Source organism: Ceratotherium simum, chromosome 3 (genome assembly GCF_057802395.1).
Source record: "Ceratotherium simum simum isolate JZ-2026a chromosome 3, ASM5780239v1, whole genome shotgun sequence".
Taxonomy (NCBI): Eukaryota; Metazoa; Chordata; class Mammalia; order Perissodactyla; family Rhinocerotidae; genus Ceratotherium; species Ceratotherium simum.
The window spans coordinates 28,498,523-28,519,824 of NC_141902.1; the positions used below are offsets into that span (position 1 = coordinate 28,498,523).

At 49.8% G+C, this 21,302-nt stretch overlaps 2 protein-coding genes and 1 long non-coding RNA gene across 4 annotated transcripts; 1 reads left to right on the forward strand and 2 right to left on the reverse strand.

Annotated features, from left to right (window-relative positions):
* Window positions 1-667: 667 nt before the first annotated feature.
* On the reverse strand, window positions 668-4,778 carry LOC101406864 (solute carrier family 12 member 3-like). The gene is made up of 6 exons (XM_087424362.1): window positions 4,592-4,778; window positions 4,131-4,261; window positions 3,965-4,049; window positions 3,474-3,625; window positions 2,547-2,670; window positions 668-1,059 (listed from the first exon to the last, which is right to left on the reverse strand). Exons 1-6 carry the CDS (start codon window positions 4,713-4,715, stop codon window positions 1,040-1,042), a joined length of 636 nt encoding a protein of 211 aa, XP_087280488.1. The 5' UTR covers window positions 4,716-4,778; the 3' UTR covers window positions 668-1,039.
* Window positions 4,779-6,149: 1,371 nt separating this feature from the next.
* On the reverse strand, window positions 6,150-8,893 carry LOC147917496 (uncharacterized). Of its 2 annotated transcripts, XR_015550021.1 has the most exons (4): window positions 8,312-8,893; window positions 7,591-7,847; window positions 6,486-6,766; window positions 6,150-6,315 (listed from the first exon to the last, which is right to left on the reverse strand). It is a non-coding gene; the product is annotated as an uncharacterized LOC147917496 (long non-coding RNA). The 2 variants fall into 2 exon arrangements; XR_015550020.1 differs by having other exon boundaries at window positions 6,150-6,766.
* Window positions 8,255-15,156, forward strand: KLHL33 (kelch like family member 33). Its single transcript, XM_004421315.3, has 4 exons — window positions 8,255-9,073; window positions 12,550-13,474; window positions 13,590-13,757; window positions 13,867-15,156. The coding sequence occupies exons 1-4, from the start codon at window positions 8,329-8,331 to the stop codon at window positions 14,417-14,419; spliced, it is 2,391 nt and encodes a 796-aa protein (XP_004421372.3). The 5' UTR covers window positions 8,255-8,328; the 3' UTR covers window positions 14,420-15,156.
* The last annotated feature ends 6,146 nt before the right edge of the window (window positions 15,157-21,302 follow it).

The window sequence follows — 21,302 nt, forward strand, 5'->3', positions numbered from 1 at the left end:
AGGTAGGGTCTTCAAAGAAAAATTTATTTTTCTCACATTCTGGTACCTGATTCTCTTCGGTCTCAAGCCTTGGTAACGAACCAAGTGCACTTGCCTCCTGTGTCTGTCATTGACAGCCAATTTCTATACCTCCTACACCTTATCCTTCTCTTAGGCCCATCCTTTTCAACTCACCTAGAGCTTGATGTTGGGTAGCCAGGCTTAAGCCACCTTGCATCCTTAAGAGGCAGATGCCATAGTTGTAGTCAAAGGCATCACTTTATGGGGGTAAAAAAGAGATTAGGAGCAAGAGCTGAAGAGAGGGGAGCTCCCCTTCCTGGTAACACAGGTACTCCTGGGTAGCTGGAGGGAACAGGGCTTCACCATAAGGATATTTCCTCTTCCTCTGGTTCCTGATCATCTCTAAGCCCATCTTCACCTTTCTCCCAACACTTACTGAAGAATGCTGACATAGTCCTTCACAGCTGATATCGGCACCTCCTGCCAATTTTGCTTATATCCCCAAACCAGCAAATTGGGCTTCAGCTGGCCCAAACCTGCAACCTGAAAGGAGAGGCAATGAGGAAAGAAGGGGATGTAGTACACTGGGCAGGGGTGACAGAAGTGATGCAGTTTGGCAGGCTGACCTGCATGAGGCTCTGGGCCCCAGAATGTAGCCTGGGGGCAGATGTGACTGTGTAGCACGAACGAATCTTCCGGACATTTACTCAATTGACATGATTCTCAGACTCTTGAATGGCTTGGGGACCCTCAGAGGAGGAGGCAGAAATGTAGGCTGGGGACTGTCCCTCCCTTAAGGCATCCTTCTGCCTGCCCCTCACTGCTTTCCAAGTTCTCTGAGCTCCCTGTTGATCAACTTACCTATTGATCTCCCTTTTCTCTTCCCTCTAGTATGGAGCCTCGCACCTCAGTCCCTTCCCACTGAGAGTCCATTCCCACTTCACTTACCAAGACCACATTCCCACAGGTCATGAGACTCATGTTCTTGGTGAAGTCCCCCACAAAATCCACCAGGGTTGGACGCTGGTTGGGGGACCACTTAGCACCAGGCACCGTGGCCTATGGAGAAGAAGGCAGGGTTAGTGTTCAGAGCTGTCATCAGCTCTTCCCCACCCATTGGGGGATTTTAGGGAGAAACCAAGAGTATTAGAGAGGCTTCTCCGTCTCACTGCATGATGAGGGAAGCTGGGAATCCTGGTTCCTGTGGCATCTGTCCTGCTATGGAGCACCCCTTTCTCAGTCCTACTCTCTCTATCCCACTAGAATTCTGTTCCCTTCCTTTGCCTCCAGGTTTTAGGAAGCTGGTTTCCTCTTATATCCACAGCAGGGACTACAAACTCAAAAGCCTGCAAGAATCAGTCATATAATATCAAAGAATAAAGTGGGCCAGGTGGGAATAGTGGAAAATTGGAGAGAACCTTCCCTGTCCTATGTGACAGCAACTAAGTGTGTTATGTCGGGTGGAGGCCCAGGCCTACCAGATGCATATTAAAATTTGGCAATTAATTTTAAAAATTGTAAACACTGTCCAATCTGAACAAAAATCATTTGCCGGCAAAATCCAATCCAGAGGCCAGTTTTCAACCTGTGTTCTAGAGACTACCTCACCAGATGTTCCTGACGTGGTCCTGCACATTGGTCAGGCTCTCTAAGTAGGACAGCGCCACATGATAAGTACCCACCTGGAGAGCCCCAGTTCACATCTGTGCAGAGGAAGGGGTGGTGCAGAATGGTTAGAGGTGGGGCCTCACTTGTCAGGTAAGAGAGGAAACAAGATTTACTGTTGGTAGTTCTGGGTTTCTTACAGGGTCAGCCTCTTGCTGTAGGTCACTCCCTTACCCACCTGCCCACTTAGTCACCAGGTTTCCTGTGGAATGTATAGAGAAGCAGCAGGAGGATAAGCAACACAGCAATGAGTGCTGCCCACCAAGTGAGGAGGAACATGATGAGCAGGCAGAGCAGAGAGCCCAGGAGGGAGAGCCAGGGACTATACCAGTGGAAGGAAGGGTGCCAGCCTGCAGGGGAGAGTGAATGCAGCCCATCCCTTATCCAAGCCTTGGTACCACCCACCCTTGCACCCCAAGGATGTTCCTCCAGCCCTGGGCCTGACCCTAACACCTGCCTATACTAACCAGGCAACTGGCTAAGGGAGGCACAGAAACAGCCAAAGTTGACCAGGGCATAGGAGCAGAGGAAAAAGTTGGAGATGATGGGAGCAGTGGTGTTCAGATCAGCTTTGGGAGAGATGAAAGGTCAGACGGTCAGTCTCCAAACTGGAGCCGTGGGATCTGGGTCTGGAGAGTCAAGGACATCATCTTCTGGCTTCCCTTTCCCCACAGTTTCTATTCCCTACTCCCCACTCCACCTTCCACACACACCACCACCACCACCAAGTTAGCAGAAGTTTCTGTCCACTTTCAGGACTAGAGAGAGAGAAAATAGGCTTTAGGGTCAGGCCCTAAAAGCCAAAGCTAGGGCAGTGGGGGGAGTGTGGGGACAAGTGACTTAATGAAGCCCGATGGAGGGGGCGAAGGAGGAGTACTCACCAGTAAGGATGAAACCTACAGCAATGAGGAAGGTGAACAGATAGCCTCGCAGAGGTTCATGGTTCTTGACATAGCCTTTCCCGAAAAAACCAATGACTGGGTATAGTTTATCCTGGCACAGCCCCTATAAGAAGGCATGGCGATCATCGGGGTAGGGTCCCAGGAAGAAGGAGAATAATAGCCCCCTAGTCCTCTAAAGAGGTCGAAGGGAGCGGGAAGCACAGAGGAAAGAGTTGAGGGAGCTTAGGGGCCTTAACAGGAAGAAACGATAGAAGGAGTAGAGTGTGGTCAGACCCCTTGGAATGTGGGATGGAAAAAACAGAGGAGGCAGATGGCAGAGTGACATCTTTCCCAAACTTTGCCTTGATTTACGGGCAGACTTTGAATTTTGCTGTGTGAACTTGGATCCTCTCTTAAACACCAGCCAATTACAGTCATCTCCATCTCCCTAAGTCACCATCTAACTCCTGGTTTGCTGAGACTGAGCCTTCTTTTGCTCGTCCCCAAAAATTATCCTCTTGGGATGGCCCTGTCTACTTACATTCTCTCCTTTCTCCCCCAAGCCTCTTGGTAAGATATTAACCTGGAAGACTTTGGGGGCTGAAACAAAGCAGAAAAGGGCAGAGGACAGAGTGGCACTGAAGACCCCAGCAGACGTCGGGGGTCTCAAGGCAGACACCATGCTCATGGCCTGAGGAGAAGGGCAAGCAGAGGCAGAAATCAATGCATTCCAGAAGCAATGCGTTCCACCCATATTTTCACCTAGCTTTCCCAGAAGTTGCAGGGCATATTAAATTTTATCCCATTTTTGAAGGTTTTACCTACCCACATGAATCCACTTATGTCATTACTGGTTTTTGAGCCTCTATGCCAGGCAATGGGCTAGGTAAGATTTATCTGCCTGCTCTTTCCCTCTGGTTCACTCACCTGGTAGTGATTAGAGAGCCCATGGAGGCAGGACCCTTCCTCTCGACAACTGCTGAAATCCCAGCCGTACTGGCGCTCTGGCCTCAGGCAGCTCCCATTCCACACGCCCATGTCAGTCCTATTTCCTGAAGCATCTCGAATCATACAGGAGCCTGGAAATGAGATTGAGGACACACACTTCTTCATAGGGAGAGACCCCCATTCCAAAGCAGTAGGACTATCTAGGTACCACCAGTGCCAAAGAGGGGAATGGAAATGTGTGTGCATGAGTGGGGGACCAAATTTAATAGTCAAAGAACACCATAAAATTTATTAATGATATGAGGATGAGGACAAATGGTGAAGGAACGGGGGTGCTACTAGTAAACTACTTTTAATGTGATTGATGAATGCCTCTTGCTCATTTCATCACCTATACCCTAGCCCCTCAGAGAGGCACAAACCAGAGCTCCAGGTCACTCTGCACAGAAGGCAAGAGTAGAGGGCCTTACCAATGGTGGCATAGATACCCAGGTAGGAAAGTGTGGTCCACATGATGGCAAGGAGGGTTCCTTTGGGGATAGCTGTAGCAGGGTCCTGAGAACAAAAGTTGAACCATTAATGGAGAGAGAAGAGAGGAGACAGAGAGTGTGCTCTGTGCCTGGACATCCTTCTCACCTTGCGGTCCCCAGAAATATTGGTCCCAGGGAGTATCCCAGTGGCTGAGGAGAAGAAGATGGAAAACATACCAAAGAAACTACCCCCTGGACCACGCCGCTGTGGGACCATATTTTCCAAGAAAACGCTTCCTACGTAAAAGAACAGAGAGAAAAGATGGAGTTTTGAGGAGCACTTCCTGGCTTCCCTTCATTCAGCCAAGATCATTTACCCAGTTTGGTGTCAGTAATTTAGGATAGGCTGGGAAGAATAAGGGAATTTTGTAAACTGGCCACCCCAGGGACTTAACGGGACTCTGAATGGTCTGATGTTCAACTTGCAAATGACATACAGAATCAGAAGTCAAGGGGTCTTTTCTGAGGAGCTTTGGGCTAATGATGTCCCCTGCTCCAAGGGGAGGTGACATTCTGAGGCATTCATTCCCTTTCACACATTTCTCAGCCAGGTTCCCACTGTCTCACCGTGGTACCCAAAGAAGCCAGTGGCTTGTCGGCTGGGGTGTGTGGGGGGGAGTGTCCCCAGCCGGTAGTTGATAAAAGAGAGGAGGGTCAAGAAGAAGAAGATCATCTGGGCCTGGAGTACCATGGGTGACAAAAAAGAAAAAGAGAAATGTGAGTGGAAGGGGAGGAGTAACTGCTCCTCCGCCTCCTCATTCCTCATTCTCCTTGTCTCATCTTCACTCTCCTCTCCAATCCTCCCGTTCCCTCTCCCACCAGCCTCTTCCCATAAAAGAGTCTGGCTAACTGGATGTCTTTTTCCTTCTTGCTTCAAACCGCAAAGTGTCCCTTCCCATGCCAGAGGGGTGAATCTCAAGATTGTAAATATCTGGGAGCAAGAAACAGGGCATTTCTCATCTGGTAGTCTTGTCTAGTGCTCATCCCAGCAGATCCTCAGAATGAGTCCTCCTTACTTTCCCTTTGAGGAACTGATATGTGGAGTCTCTCCCAGCAGAACCGTCTAGCTTCAGGTCTGGGTTCCTGAAAATCTGCTCTACCGGCTACATACCCACACACTCCTACAATTCCTCACATTTGGCCCCTCCCAGATCTGTTCAGCTGGCACCGCCACCCCCTCAGCCTTCTCACCCCCACCTCGATTCCCCTGCACCTGCCTTAGACTCCCACTCCACACCGGCCAGCGCCACACCCAGAAGGATGGTCAAGATCACCATGCCCACCACCCGCAACTCATTTTCCAGATCCGTGTTCAGCAGCTACACCTCATGCTCCTGGAGCGGCAGAACACAGAGCTAGGGGGTCACAGAGACCTTATTGGCTGATTTGATGCCTCCATCTGATGCTTAAAATGAGTTGCCCAGGCTGGAGTCACAAAAAGTGCAAGCTGAGTGGTCAGCGAACTTGAGTAAATGGTGCATCAAGGGAGAGGATGGGCATTACAAGGGGCAGATCCGAAAGGGTCTCCACGAAGCCCACCGTGTGCATAGCCACAGCTACTGAGTTGGCAAAAGCGAAGATGATCCCTAGGAACCGCCAAGCTCCGGACCCAGGCTGCCCGAGATAAGGAAGTACTTGCCACCTGAATGGAGAGGAAAGAGGAGCCAGTCTGAGGTCTCAGCAATTCCTGACAGGACTGGGAGTCCTGAGAGAGAGGGTTGTCGCAACAAACTCACCAGCCTTGATTTTGCTGTTGGTGGAGATGGCTGCAATAGACAGGCCGGTGATACTAGTGACTGAAGCCCAGAGCAGGATAATGAGCCATGTGAGCCCTGGAATGGGTATGGGAATGGGGCTCCTTTAATTCATTCAGGCTGTGGCGGGGAATCCCTTCCTACTGCCCAGCAGAGTCCCAAACTCATACCTATGCCCGCCTGAGCAGTGATCCAAGGCAGCCGCAAATAGAGGACGACGCCCCAGATGTTGAGCATGCAGCGGATCTGGGGGAGCAGAGTGGTGAGGGAGGAACCGAGGTAACTCTCAGGTCCCTCCTCTCTCCCTCAGCTGCTACCCTCCGAGAATTCCTCTGGAGTGAAGTTCTGTCTCCCCCACCTAGATCCCCACCCTTTGGAAACCCTGAGCTCCCGATCCGTTACCATGACTCCCCTGACCCAGTCGAAGTACAATGGGGCCTTGCCAGGCCTGGCTCCAGAATTCTCTGGATCATCTTCTTGGGAGTGCGGCTGTGCGCAAGGCTCCTCTGCAGAGGCGGAAGCCGCGCCATCCCCTGGCTGAAAGAGACAGCACAGACGCAGCTGTGATTCCAAGACCCCTCCCCATCCCCTTGTCAGCAACCAGGAGGACGGCTAACAGACCTGGAGGTGCTATGGGGGGAGATCAGACCCAAGGCTTTAATGGAGGGTGGACGGACGATGGCCCAGAACAGCGGGTTTTATCCAACCTTCAGGGGTTCACTGTGGGGAATGGGTCTTTCGGAGGCGGAGCCCCGCAGAGACTTCAGAGACAGGCGGCTGCGGCGGAGACATCCCAGGACCATAGAGTTAGCATAGAACCCAGAACGCGGTCCAGTGTCCTTGTCCTCGTCGGCGAGGAGAGGGCAGAGGCTGCACTGGGGTGAGTCTCCGCCAGACGGCTGTTCCTCCTCTTCCTGGCGGAGGCTCAAGGTGCTGGCCTCGTAGTCTCTCTGCCGGGAGGCCATAAGAAGAGGCCGAAACGTCTGAGCTGGGAGAGACGGTGCAGACTGGTCACTATCACCATCGCACTATTTTGGAGAGTGCAGTCCGCGGGTTGGGCTCGCCCGGAAAACGCTATCCCGGGTCGGAGAGGGTACCCAAGCGGCAAATGGAGAAAGAACGGGGACAGCTCCGAAAACCAGAGGCGTGCTGTGCGGAGCAACCCACCTTCCCATTCCTCCCCAACGCGAACGCCGCCTCTCTCACCTGAGCCGTGAGGAACAATCTTGCTTCGCTCCCTGGTTAAACCCGCTTGTTGAGTCAATCTATCCAGCCTGGACTAGCCCTTTTATAGGCCAGGGAATCCACCCTAGCAGCCCTTGGCCCGTCCTACCTCCCGGGAGAGGGGAGGGAAGGGGCATTGCTGCGCTCTTTCCTAATTTCCTTTCCCATCAGGATACCTGGAACTGCAGTGAAAAGTGATTGCCCGGATTTAGGGGGTCTCAGAAGAAAGGGGTGTGGTCCCAGATAGAGGAAGTGGCCGTTGGTGTGCTGCCTCAAACAATGAGAATGCTTGCGCGCCCCCAGCCCATCCATCCAGTCCAGGACCCCGGTCCCCGCAGCAGCTGAGATCGCCTGCACGTTCCGTTGTCTGGGCCTCATCCCAGCGACCAAGGTGAGGGTTAGACTCCTCCAGACTCTTCTGAAGACCCAGGATTGCGTTTAGCTATCTCACCACCGACCCCTCCTCGGGACAGGAAGGATATTCTGAGCTGGGGTGGGTCACCTAGGGTCCGTAGCCCTGATTCCTGCCCCTTCACCTTCCCCCACCCTCACCCCCGCCTTAGGTGGACCCAGCCAGGTTACGTTTACCTTTATGTCAGCACTGTGTTGTTCGCTTCAGGGTCCCAGCTTCATTGCACAGAAAAATCGACAGTCAAAGCCCAGGACTGACCCAAAACACACACTTCACTCTTCTCGCCCGGTTCTCGAGGGTCTGCGCAGTCTGGACTCTCTTTACCCGCCCCCTTCAGCCGGGTCAGGTGAACGAAGACTTTCTGGCCTGGCTCACTCCGTCCGATCCGCACATCCTCCTTGGCCTCCGAATTTGCCTCGTTCAGCACCGTGACCTACAGGTGGAAGAGGGGACGAGGTCATCTCGGGACCAGGCCCAGGGGATTGAGTGTCAGAGTTCGGGCACCCGGAGCCCAGCTCCTAGCCCGCCAGCACCGGCTATAATTAGCCGAGCGAGGCTCCTGACCCGGATGCGGAGCGAGTTCCCTCTGCCTCGCGGTGCGAAGCAGAGCAGGCTCGAGTGCGAGGGCAAGCGGAACGACGGTGACTATTGGGATGGGGGCAAGATGGGAGGGGTACGGCCCCAGGTACGGGATCTTTACACATGCTACTTGAATTCTTCGCTGCACCTCCTGAATCCCATAGTTGCGCAGTATAGCCTAGCTGCTCGACCTTGGAATGGGGGGTGGGGGGGTAGACTTGAAGTAGGGAGAGGGACTGACATGTCGCTGGGCTGGACGCAGGGGTTCCTCGGGCCTCCAGGTCCAGCTCTGCCCACCCCCCTCTTTCCTCTGCTCACCTGCAGCAACCTGGGCCATGAGCGTCTCGGACTCCGCACATCGTCCCTCGGACCCGGCGCGCGTCTCTCTTCCGGTCCAGACAGACGGCCTTGACCTCCCTTCGCCCGCCGCAAGAACCCCCTCCTGGCCTCCGTCCCCGGACGAGGATACCGGTTTGCCCTCCTTTCCTCTGGAAGAGCCTGGCTCCAGTCCCATGGCCGCAGGGAACCTTCCCTTTCCAGCCTTATCCCTGGAAGAAGAAGAGGATGAGGACGAAGAAGACGCGGAGGAGCCCGAGGGGCTGTGCAGCGACGAACATCCGAGTCAGTTTTTCGCGGAGGCACAGCGGCTGCGGGAGCAGAGGTTGTTGCTGGACGAAGAGGTGTCAGTCGGGGGGCGAATATATGGGGTGCATCGCGTGATTTTGGCAGCAGTTAGCAGCCTCTTCCGAGACAGGCTGCTGGGCAGCGGAGGTCCGCGACCCCCCTTTAGCCTCGATGTGGACCCCGGGGCCTGGGAGGCCGTGCTGACCTTTGCCTATGAGGGGGTGCTGGGCCCCGCCCCGCTGGGGGATGTGCTGGTCGCGGCCGAGGCCCTGGGAGCGCCCCGGGTGAAAGCCGCTGCCCAGAGGAGACACCAGGGGGCTGGAAACGCCCGGAAAGATGAAAAGCAGCCCAGCCAGGCAGAGGAGCTGAGGGAGAACCTGCGCAGCATCGAGCTCCTATACCAAGAGGGCGCCGGGTGTGACCTGGAGCTGGAGGCAGGCGGCTGCCGGCTGCGGGGTGAGGGCCTGTGGAGCATTACATTACCGTAGGTGCATGTGCTACGGGAATGGTGTGTGCAAGCAGCAGGTGGTTTGATCCCTACCATAGTGGTTTTGATCCCTCTTGCAGTCAGAATTTCCCTGGGGTAGCCTTTGATGTCTCTCCTGACCCACTGAGAGTGGGGCATGCGCAGTCGAGTTGTTTTCCTCAGAGCACTGACAGAATTAGGCTGACCCTCCGCGCTGTGGCTTTTCCTGTGCCCAGTAACAAGGGATTTCCAGCCAGCTGGCTGGAGCTAAGGGTATAGTCCGCGCCAGAAGAAGCAGCAGAAAGTGATTGACTCAAACAGGGATTAACCAAAGGCTCTTCTTGGCATCTCCTATTTAGAACACAGGAAAAGCCAGGGGAACACCGTGGAAAAACCTTAGAGCTATGCTTTCATCTAAGTGTGCTTGACACCATGGCAGACATGGGCCTACTGCTAATGAGCAAGGTCTGGTACTGTTTTGCCAAAATCTTAAGGCTACCAGGCCATTGCACTTTGAAGCTAATTCAACTCATCACCAGGAAAGCTAAGGAAGGTTTAATAAGTTGAATATTATTCAGATTCTCCTAACATTTAGTGAGGTACTGGCTACCAGGAATTTTTACCCATGCCACATCTTTTAATTCTCACTAAAACCTGTGAGGTAGGTGCCATTATCCCTAGGTGCAGATAAAGAACATTAAACCCAGAGATGTTGACTGGTGAGAACCAGGATACAAGCCCAAATCTACTAGCTTACTACTGTTTTCAGAAAACTACTGTTTTCACTAAGCCATGCATTGCCTCCTATGCAGCCAAACCAAAGACACATAAGACCTGGCAAATGGAGTTGAAGTGCAGACATATAATAGTTTAACATTAAAAGAGATTAGTGTAGAGATTATCTAGTTCAGCTCTTAAACTTTATTGATAAAGAAATCAGACTTGAAGACATGTCCAAAGTCACACAGCTACTTCCCATTAGAGGAATGACTGGGGCCCAAAGTGCCTCTGGGACTCCCAGAAGGAAAAGCATCCTGTCTTAGGCAGCTTGGGCTGTTCTAACAAAAATACCATAGACTGGGTGATTTAACAGCAGAAATTTATTTCTTACAGTTTTGGAGGCTAGAAGTCCAAGATCAGAGTGCCAGCATGGTGGGGTTCTGGTTAGGGCCCTCTTCCTGGTTTGCAGAGGGCCACCTCCTCACTGTATTGTCACATGGCAGAGAGAGAGAGAGCATCTCTTTCACATCTCTTCTTATAAGGGCACTAATCCCTTTCATGAGGACTCCACTCTCATACCTAATTACCTCCAAAAGCCCCACCTACAAATGCCATTACATTGGGGATTAGGGCTTCAACATATGAATTTTGGGAGGATACAAACGTTCAGTCCATAGCAGATCTCTGTTTGTTATCTGATAGCACTAGATGGAGGGGGAATTTAAAATTTCATAGTTATAAAATTCTCACTAGGGTTTGGAATTTACACATACTTATATCACTCCTTTCATTTCCCTAAGAAGCATTCCACTTAAAATTCCAGGGAATAATGATGAGTAAGAAGGGGAATACAAGTGATTGTGAGCCTTTTCACTGTTGGCTCTGAGCTATAGGTTGATTGATGATATGGAAGATGAGACGGCTTACCTGCTTCAAAGAATGCAGATTTTCTCAGGCAATGTATATGTGAAAGCTATCACTGATGTTTACTACTTGGGAAGCCCCGAGCCACCTACTGCTTAAAAAGACAACGGAAAGCCATATTGACATCACCTCCCCTCTGAGAGGTGAACGTGCCACAATTGGTCAAAGCAGCCTGAGGTTCATAAGCCTCACTGAGAGCTTGGCCTTGTGTGATCTGCCTGAGAGGACTTCTAGAAGCATGTTCCCCCTTTTTTAATATGAAGCATTTCAAACACATAACAGAGTACAGAGAATATTAAGATGAACACTCACTCAAACACTCATCACCCAGAATTGACAATTAACATTTTACTATATTTGCTTCATCTCTTTATTTAATTTATTTTTTGCTGAAGTTTAAAGTAAATCTGTGACATTTCACTCATAAATACTTGGGGATGTGTCTCTTTAAAAAGAGGACATTTTCTCATAGAACCACAATATCTTTATTATATCTAATGGAGTTCACAATAATTCCTTAATATTGCCTGGTCCACTTTGAAATTTTCCCACTCATCCAAAAAATGTCTCTTAGAGTTGGTTTGTTCACTCCAGGAGCCGATCAAGGACTCTGCTGTACTCAGATGTACGTCTCTTAAGTTTCTCTACTCTTGTATGGTCCTCTGTCCCCATTTTTATGACTTCACTTATTGAAGAAACAAGGTTAGTTATCCTATAGAACATTCCATTTTCTCGATTTATATGAATTTTCCCTCATGGTTTTGTTTAACTTGTTCCTTTAGCCTCTCAATTTCCTATAAACTTGAATTTAGATCTAAAGGTTTGATTAGATTTAGGTAAAGTACTTTGGTCAGAATTCTCCGTACTTGATGCCAAGTACCTCAAACTGAGTTACATTTGGAAGCATATGAGGTCTAGCTGTTTAACAGCCTTTGTTAATAGGACAGTTTCAGTGTCATGAGTGCCAAGCAGATGAGTGGGGTACTGATACACAAGTGTGCTCATTGCAGCCTGACACCAGTGACAGTGGATGGTGAAGATCTGCCCAGACAACCTCTGCATGGGAAGAGAAAATAGATCACTTCCTTTCTCAAGGACTCAGTTTCCTTATCTTAAAAGGAGCAGTTGAACTAGATAATGTTGAAGGTTTCCAGTTTCAAATGTCATGATTCCATGAACTATACCGAGATGAGGAGGCGGATGTGCAGAGAAAAGCTGGAATACATGGGAAATCTTAAGCACTCAATCTTGGACAAGAGGAGATGGCAGTTAGATGAGGTTGGGTCACAGCCATTCCCAAGTGTGGTACCACTTTCTGAGTAAAAGCTAACAAAATGGCTGATGTCAGTGGCTCTTACAACTGTAAAGGAAAGGACTTTATTCTGTGCACAATATAGAGTGACCGACCTATACAAGTGGCACATTGGTCTTTGCAGTTTATTTTGTGCCCCCTTTAGCAAATACTGTCTATAACATCTTCTCACCTTGATCCATCAAGACTCTTTTTCTAATTGACCTGGATCAAAAAGACTAAAGCAATGTTTATCAAATTGTCTTCAGGCCACTAGCATGAGAATCGTGCAGGCTGCTTGAAAATGTTAAAATACAAATTCCCAGGGTCGCCATCCAGACCTACTGAATTAGAATCACGGGGATGGGTCCCTGAAACGTGCATTTGAACAAGCACCCCATGGTATTCTGAGGCACACCACAGTTTGGCCTGTGGTCTTGGGTGGTTGGCCCAAAGTTGGGGTTGTGAAGTTGGGATAGTGCCTAGCAGTTTGCAACACTCTGCATCCCTCTCTGCTTCTCCCTCTTGCAGTGCACCGAGCAGCCCTGGCCTGTGGCAGCGAGTTCTTTGGGGCCATGCTCCTGAGCGGGATGAGGGAATCCCAGGGCACAGAGGTGTCTCTGCACACCATCTCTGCCCAGGACCTGCGACTCCTCGTCTCTTTTGCCTACTCCGGGGTTGTGCGGGCAACGTGGCCAGGACTGCTGAGAGCTGCCCAGGCTGCTCTACAGTACCAGAGCTCTTCCTGCTTGGCCCTGTGCCAGAGAGCCTTGGCACGGGGCCTCAGCCCTGCCCGGTGCCTGGCCCTGTTCCCCATGGCTGAAACCCCTGGGTTGGAGAGGCTCTGGAGCAAAGCCCATCACTACCTCCTCACCCACATGCCCGCTGTGGCTTTGTGCCCCAGTTTCCCTTCTTTACCGGCTGCCTGCCTGGCTGAGCTCCTGGATAGTGACGAGCTGCACGTGCAGGAGGAGTTCGAGGCCTTTGTGGCTGCACGGTGTTGGCTAGCTGCCAACCCTGAGACCCAGGAGTCAGAAGCCAAGGCCCTGCTTCGATGTGTCCGCTTTGGCCGTATGTCCACCAGAGAGCTGCGGAGGGTACGGGCAGCCGGGCTGCCTCCGCCCCTACCCCCGGACTTGCTGCATCAGCTGATGGTGGAGGCTGAGGTTCCGGGTCAAGAGAGGCGGAGGGAGCCTGACCAGGCACTGGTAGTGATTGGTGGGGATGAGATGAGATCAGACATGGCCATGACACAGCCATCCCGAGGAGTGTGGTGGGCCCGGGCCTTCCGCTGCGGCGTGGGACTGGTTCGAACTGTGGAGTGGGGGTGGCTGCCTGCCCTGCCTGCCCCAGGGCGCTTCCGACATGGGGCTGCGAGCCTGGCAGGAAGTGAACTCTACGTGTGTGGGGGACAGGATTTCTGCAGCCGTACCAACACCCTGGCTTCAACTCTCAGGTATGGGCCCCCGAGAGTGGCAGGCCCCAAGGAGGGCAGCGGAGGGAAATTGCTGGTCCGGGCAACCACAGACTCCTAGGGTCAGTCTTCCCATTTCTTGTCCCGCTGTGTCCAGGTGGGACCCCAGTCAAGAGGACTGGGAGGAGATGTCACCTCTGTGCCAGGCTCGGAGCTTGTTTCCCCTGGTGGCACTGGATGGACTACTTTATGCCCTGGGTGGACGAGACAATGGTGTTGCCCTCAACTCTGTGGAGACCTATAACCCTGAGCTCGATGTGTGGAGGTGAGCAGGGAAGGGGGTGTTTCTAAGCATCAGGGAGAGAGTAGGGGACTTGGAAGAGAAGGAGAGTTGAAGATGATTGTTGCCTGATCATGTGCCTGTTCTCCCTTAGGCTAGCACCTGCACTTCCTGCACCACGCTTCGCTCACGCAGCTGCTGTTTTGGAGGGCCGATTGTTCGTGAGCGGTGGCTGCAGCGGGACTGGCCAATACCTGGCCTCATTGCTGCACTATGACCCCAAACTTGAGAAGCCGGGGACATTTCTGAGCCCAATGGGGGTACCTCGGGCTGGCCATGTCATGGCTGCTCTGGGAGGGCGGTTGTATGTAGCAGGTGGGCTAGGTGAGACCGGGGACCTGCTGAGCTTTGAGGCCTATGAACTAAGGACTGATAGCTGGTCTCACCTGGCCCCCCTGCCCTCCCCCCATGTGGGGGCTGCAGGTGCCGTGCTGCAGGGGGAGCTACTGGTGCTGGGGGGCTACAGCCACCGTACTTATGCCCTCTCCCACCTTATTCATGCTTACTGTCCTGGCCTGGGCCGATGGCTCTGCCTGGGAACTCTGCCAAGACCTCGGGCTGAGATGCCTGCCTGCATCCTGACACTGCCCACTGTGCAGCACACAGCTTTGGTTCCCACGCGGCACCAAACCAAACCTGCAGGGTGAGGGGGGAGTGGCAGTGGATGAGGGGAGGAAAGGATGAGAAACATCATGAGAGAAGGACAGAGCTTATGGGAGGAGGAAGAGAAGGCTTTATTCATAATAGTATTTTATTCTAGCACAGTGCTTTACAACTCGTAAACTGCCTTTCTATATGATCTTCATTGAGGAAAAGGTGGCTGCAGAATTCCTGGGGAAAGGGCATGGGGGAGGAGGATGCGGCTGATTACTTAGGCAAGGAGAGGAGACCCAGGAGCAGCTCTGCGACGTTTAGGGAACCTGGCATGACTCTTGGTGGGGAAGGTACATCTGGCTAGAAAGACAGTCAAGAAGCTCCAGTAGCCAAGGTGTAGGGGCCATGAGAGGATAGTCAGAAAAATGATGATTCTGACCCGTGGATCAAGGAGAAAAATGTGGAAAGGCCATCCAGGAAAGAGTTTGAGGAGTGTAGAGGGAAGGACTGCACTTGCTGAGCCCTTCCCTTTTCCAGGACTCGCTCCTCTCTGCTCTCCCATCCCTGGGAGGCCTAAACCCTCTGGACAGTATTCTTTCTCAGGTAACTCATAGGTCCAGTCTAGGATTTCCTCAGCGCAGACCCCGCAGGCTGCCCCTAAGAGCCTCTTGGTTTTCACTCTGAAGCAGAAGTTCCTGTCTGGTCGTGGCACAGCACGGGGACTGAGATGCCGGAGTGATGAGGTGGGAGCGCTGCATGTGGGGAAGACGAGGAGGGTGGAGGGAAAGGAGGGAGGCATCCATGGTGGAAAACGGGTGATACAAGGTTTTCGGGGACAGACTGGAAGAAGTCAGAAGCCTGAATGGCTTCTTTCCTTCCCTTTGGGGTGAATTGAGGGATCATGAGTGAAAACAGGGCAGTTGTGGTGTGAGGCCCTAGGTTGTGAGAGGAAGTGGCAGAGAGAAGAGTAGGAGGCAGAGAAGATCCAGAAAAATGGTTTTCTCCCTCTCTGTCCCTTTCCTCCAGAGTTTTTTTAATCTATTTCCCTTTTTCTTGGCTGGGGAAGATTGAGTCAGATGCTTCCTCCATCCTGCTCTTCCTTTTCTTCTTCTTCTTCTTCTTTCTTTTCTCCTTTCTCCCTGACAGTTATTAATTTCCTACTATTCAGGCACTATATGAGGCTCTGAGGATACAAAGTTCAGAGAGCTGCTGATCAGCAGACAGACTTGTAAACAAATACAAGTCCTACAGTGGACTTAGAGCTGTGGACACTCACCTCATACCTCTCATACCTCAGATTTAGAGGTTCGAGAGCCCAGAGGATGGTGGAGAGAACTCTGCCAGGGAAAGCTTCTGGGAGGGAAGGCATCATCAATGGTTGTCGTTTGAACTGGCTGTTGAAGGCTGCCCAGAAACTCTCCAGTCAGAGAAGGAAGAAGGCATTCCAGTAGGAGAAAAGAAGCAAGTGGGGCATGTAGTGCCCTGAGTCTCCATAGCAAAAAGGAAGTCAGTATTCCAGAGGCTCTTCAGAGAATTCTGCTACTGCTGTCAGCCTACTGTCTTCTCTGGGGCCTTTCTGAAGACAATGGCTTTCACTTAACAACGTTAAGTGAACAACTCCCCTAAATCTTTCCTATCTGGTAGTTTCATTGCTGACCCCTGAGCAGCCCAGGGCAAAGAAAGGCCAGGTCAATTTGCTATTGCTATTGTTTATTAAGATCCTCATGCTCTAAATATGAGATGAAGGAGACTCCCTTGCAACTTTCTTCTTCCTGTCCCGCAGGTACTTGACATGTTTTTGTTTATTTTTTTGAGATTTCATTATTTTATTAAGTTTTGTTCTATATTTATTTAGGAACATAGTTGAAAATGAGTAGGGGTAACTAGGATATATAAGAGAAAAGAGAAGAAATATTGAAGAAGACAAAGAAGAAGGAAATTAGAGGCACTGAGAAACTACAGGGATTGAGTCTTTAGGGTGAACTTCGGTGAACATGTTCTTTGTGATTTGTATACAAAGACAGGCTTAAATAAAGGTTTCACCATGATTGAATCCTTCTTTTATGACTCTCTGTATTATAAAAATCACTCAAACTCCCCTGTAATTTGGCTTCTATCTTCACCACACAACCGCCCTCCCTCACTGTGACCATGACCTACTTCTCAACAAATCAAATGATCTAAGGCCATCTTCATTCTCCCTCACCTTTCTGCGGGAATTGACTGACTTGAAAACGGGTGCTTACCCTCAAAATTTCTCCTCCCCTGACTCCAGAGGTAGCACGCTCTCTTGGGCTTTCTCTTCTTTCTCCAATGCAGAGAGGTGGCAGAAAGCCAAATCATCGTGTCCACGAGGGTGTGGCTCCATCTCAGGTGAAGCTGACAGCCCAGCCTAAAAGTATGCAGATGGGGGTAGTTAGTTGCAGAAGTCTCTAGCTTTCATTATTTAGTTTTTTGTTTTTTTGTTTTTTTTGCTGAGGAAGATTCACCCTGAGCTAATATCTGTGGCCGATCTTCTGCTATTTTGTACGTGGGTCACCCGCCACGATGGCCACAAGTGGTATAGGTCCACACCTGGGAACCAAACCCAGGTCCCTGAAGCAGAGCACACCAAACTTAACCACTGCCACTGGGGCTGGCCCATTATTTAGTTTTTAAATTGAGGATGGAGTGAAAAGAAAGGAGGAGTTCTCTGATTTGAAGCAAGACACTAGTCGAGGGTCTATTCTTCAGTGAGAGGCGCCTGATGTAGGCCAAGAAACAAGTTGTGGCCCTCGTCCTAGCCATGTGGACTGAGATTCGGGGTAGTATTTTGACCCCAGAAGGGAAGTGGAGTGAGAATCAGGAATTGGGACAGAAACCATTTCCTACAGAATGGACAGTCATGGCAATCCAGGACTTAGGCTATTGTGTGGTGAATGTTAGAGGCCCAAGATTCTTATCTTTGGTCAATCAGATAATGAGCCAAGGTGTTTTATATACGTAGCTCCCCCCACACTCTTCCTTCAGCCTCCTTTGTAGGTGAGGGTGGAATTTCTACTATTGCTCCCATCTTTTCAAGACTGACTCGGGAACTGGATAGGACTCGGCATGCAGGTTAATGTTTAGTACCAATAAGTGCGTTGGCTATGTGGGTCCTTTATCTATCCCGCTTTACGCTCCTCTTCAGAAAGTCACCTCTCCTCTAGCTCAAGCCTTAATGACTCACCTGGGTTCTAGTTTTATTTTTTTCATGAGCCCTCACCTCCACTTGGATGTACCACTATCCTCAGTTCAGACTCATCCCGCTTTGCTGGCACCATCATTTCCCCTTCTTCCTAGTAATCATCTTGAGCTTGTTCTCCTCTTATCTTTTTTCTTCACTTGACTCATCATGTAATTCTGACCTATTGAAATAGAAACCTAATTGGTCTCTTCTCCCAATATTTTCTCTATCAGATATATTATATGTATTATATCCTGGACACCTGAAAGATTGATAGCAGAAATATTTAAAAATGAAAAAAAAAATAGGAAGGTAAAAGTCACATGAAAATCCTACTAGCTGCAAAACCAAGCACCATCATTTACCCAGAAAGATGGTCCGGGCTGTAAAAGCAACAAAGTCCAACCAAAAGAGTGAAAAACTGCACAGACATATTGTTTAATAGAATCACGGTCTTTCAGGTTCAGAGATTTTGGAGATCATGTAATTAAAACTCTATTTATTTATTTATTTTTTAACAGTTTTATTTATTTATTTATTTATTTGTGAGGAAGATCAGCCCTGAGCTAACATCCATGCTAATCCTCCTGTTTTTGCTAAGGAAGACCGGCTCTGAGCTAACATCTATTGCCAATCCTTCTCCTTTTTTTTCCCCCAATGCCCCAGTAGATAGTCGTATGTCATAGTTGCACATCCTTCTAGTTGCTGTATGTGGGACACGGCCTCAGCATGGCTGGAGAAGCGGTGCGTCCGTGCACGGCCGGGATCCGAACCCCCTTAGCGGGGCACGCACTTAACTGCTAAGCCACAGGCTGGCCCTCAAACTCTTCTTTATACAGTGTAGGAAGCCAAGGCATGTGGCACCGTCTGGATAATGAAGAGGAAGGCTTTTCAAGAGAGCAGTCTCTAAGTGTCATATCTGTACCTAAGGACCAAGAGTGTTATTACAGTCATGAGCCCTGGAGTTTGGGATAGTCCTAAGGACCTCTAGGCACATTTGGAAGAGTGTGCCCTGGTAGTCTGTAAATCAAGTTCCCAGGCCACGTCCTTTTAGATCAGGTAGCTAGATGATGCCAAACAAGGTGGGCAATGTGCTGTAGTGACAAGCCCCTGAGACCATGAGTGCCATACAGAGGATATAAGGTTTATCCCCAGCTACTCCAGCCTGACATTGCTCCTGAGCTAGGGATGTGGGTTCATCTGGACTCCAGCTGCAGCCAAGGCATTTAGGGGGCTAAAGGTCTTCTAACTGTATACCAGCTTGACTCATCACCAGATGGGCAATCTGAACCCCAATGCATACTTTTTAAGCATACTGTTACTGACGAAAGCCAGCTCTCTCTTAACAGGGGAAGAACTGATTGCTTGAGATTATAGCTGACATTGTTTAAGTGCTTGCTATGTACTAGGCAGTGTGCTCAGTGCTTTATATACATTATCTCATTTAAATGCCAATACGACCCACAAAAAGTAGGTGCTATTATTATCCTCATTTTATTTATTTATTTTTTTTGGTGAGGAAGATTGGGCCTAAGCTAACATCCGCTGCCAATCTTCCTCTTTTTAGCTTGAGGAAGATTGGCCCTGAGCTAACATCTGTACTAATCTTCCTCGATTTTATATGTCGGTTGCCGCCACAGCATGGCTTGACGAATGGTGTGTGTATGTCTGTTCCTGGGATCCGAACCAGGGAACCTGGGCTGCCAAAGCAGAGCGTGCTGAACTTAACCACTATGCCACTGGGCTGGCCCCCTATTCTCATTTTAGATAAGAAAACTGAACCTCAGAGGAGTGAATTTACTCACCCAAGGTCACACTGTTTGTAAGTGTTGAGCATGTATGTAAACTCAGGTAGAAGGACTTCTGAGCCTACTTTCTTTATTATGCCACCTCTTCGATGTAGATCCACCTCCACAGAGTGGCAGGCTTTATTCCTGAAATTCATACTTGAACTCTACAAGTGGGAGCAGTTAGAGGGTATAAATGGCAGTGGAGGCTTAGAGACACTGTCCTGAGGAGTCTAACATCCAACTTCTGTAACACATCCTAGCTGTGAATTTCAAAGAGGCTCAGCCAGAGCAACGGATTCTTCCTTCCAGTAATCTGTTTCATTTAGTAGGATGTGTTACAAGTATGATACACCAGGTGAAACTTTTCAAATGGAGGCCCTTGACTGGGCCCTTTACAGTATCAGCATCATCTGATCTTACTGCAGATTCAAGCACCAGTCTCTTGCTGCATTCAGGGTTTATGAGATTATTTACCTTATTTTCTTCTGCAGCCTACGTCACACAGCTCATCAATAGCAGAGCAGGATTTAAACATAGATCTGTTGGACTCCAGAGTGCACGTTGAATTACTATACTATATTATACCATCTCCACCCCCATCTTAGATTACTCTAAATGGTGGCCAAGTATTCCAGGGACTATCCTAGTTCCCATATTTTGTTTCATTCTTCCTCCAAGCCATTAAAATGTTCCCCCAAGTCCACTATTTTGACATCCAAAGTTTCCTTCGAAATGCCCTGTCCACCCAGAAGCAGCACTCAAATCCTTTGTGAGATCAGGTGTCCTGATCATGTTTTAATATGATTACTTTTTTGACATGAGTCTGTACTCCTCAGGCAGGCCCCATCTTCCAAGATGTGTGGACTGCTGACACACTTTTTAATGTGTTCATGAAAAGGGCAACAGTTCATTTTAACAGTGGCCTTCTGTAGGCAATAATGCTAACAAAATGTCAGAGGGAGCAGGTGCTATTGTGGCCATCGCTGGACTGGGAATCAAGAGATTTGTGTTCTAGTCTTAGCTCTGTCTCTGACTGGCTGTTTCAACCTGGGGAAGTCATCTGAACCCTTTGAACTCACCATCCAGCAAGAAATGAATGAGCAGTTAGGAAAGTGACGATAGCTGTTTGTCTCCAACTGCTAAATTGTGACTAGCAAGCTACAGGCAGGATTGTTCAGGCTCTGTTTAGAGCCTCTAGGATCACTAGACCACAGCATGGAACTCCCCTTCCCAGGCCCTCACAAGAGGCAGTCTCAAGAGGTTATCTGATTGTAATATGTGTTCTAGCCCCTCCCCTATAGACCAGGTGGTTTCACGTTTTCTCTTTATGGATTTGCCAAAAGCTAAAGTAACAATGCCAGCCCCTCATCACCTAAATGGCTGCACCGGTCCAGCTGGTTTTACGGCAGCCTCCAGAGTGTGCCTAAGAAAGGGAACTCACAGGCTAGTGCTCTGATAATGAGGTTGGCTAGTGCCAGCCATAGTAACTTCTGTAGTTAATTTGCGTAAGTTTTTATTGTGGCTACAAATGTAGAATGTTGCCACCAAAAATGGCTTCTGACCACTTAGTCCATTCAAATATGTTTGCTAATATGCAAGGAGCAAGTACTGAAGTTACCCGTTGACTGAATTTTAGACAGCAGGGGTTATTTAGTGCTAATACTCTTTAACAAATGTCCCAAGAGGGCATGGAAGTTGATATTAAAGTTTTATGCAAAAGACAGAAGAATATACAGGAACAACATATTAAATCTGTTCATTGTCTTGTGTCAAGACCTCTTCCCAATACCTCTGTAGGCTGAGAAACAGGGCTGTTTCCCAGATTACAAAGACCAGATGTTAGGGCACAAGGGTGGGAGGGGGTGCTGAACTTTACAGATCACCACAGAGTTTCCTTGTAGTTGTTGACCCTAACTCTGGGGCTGGACAGCTCTTAGGGAA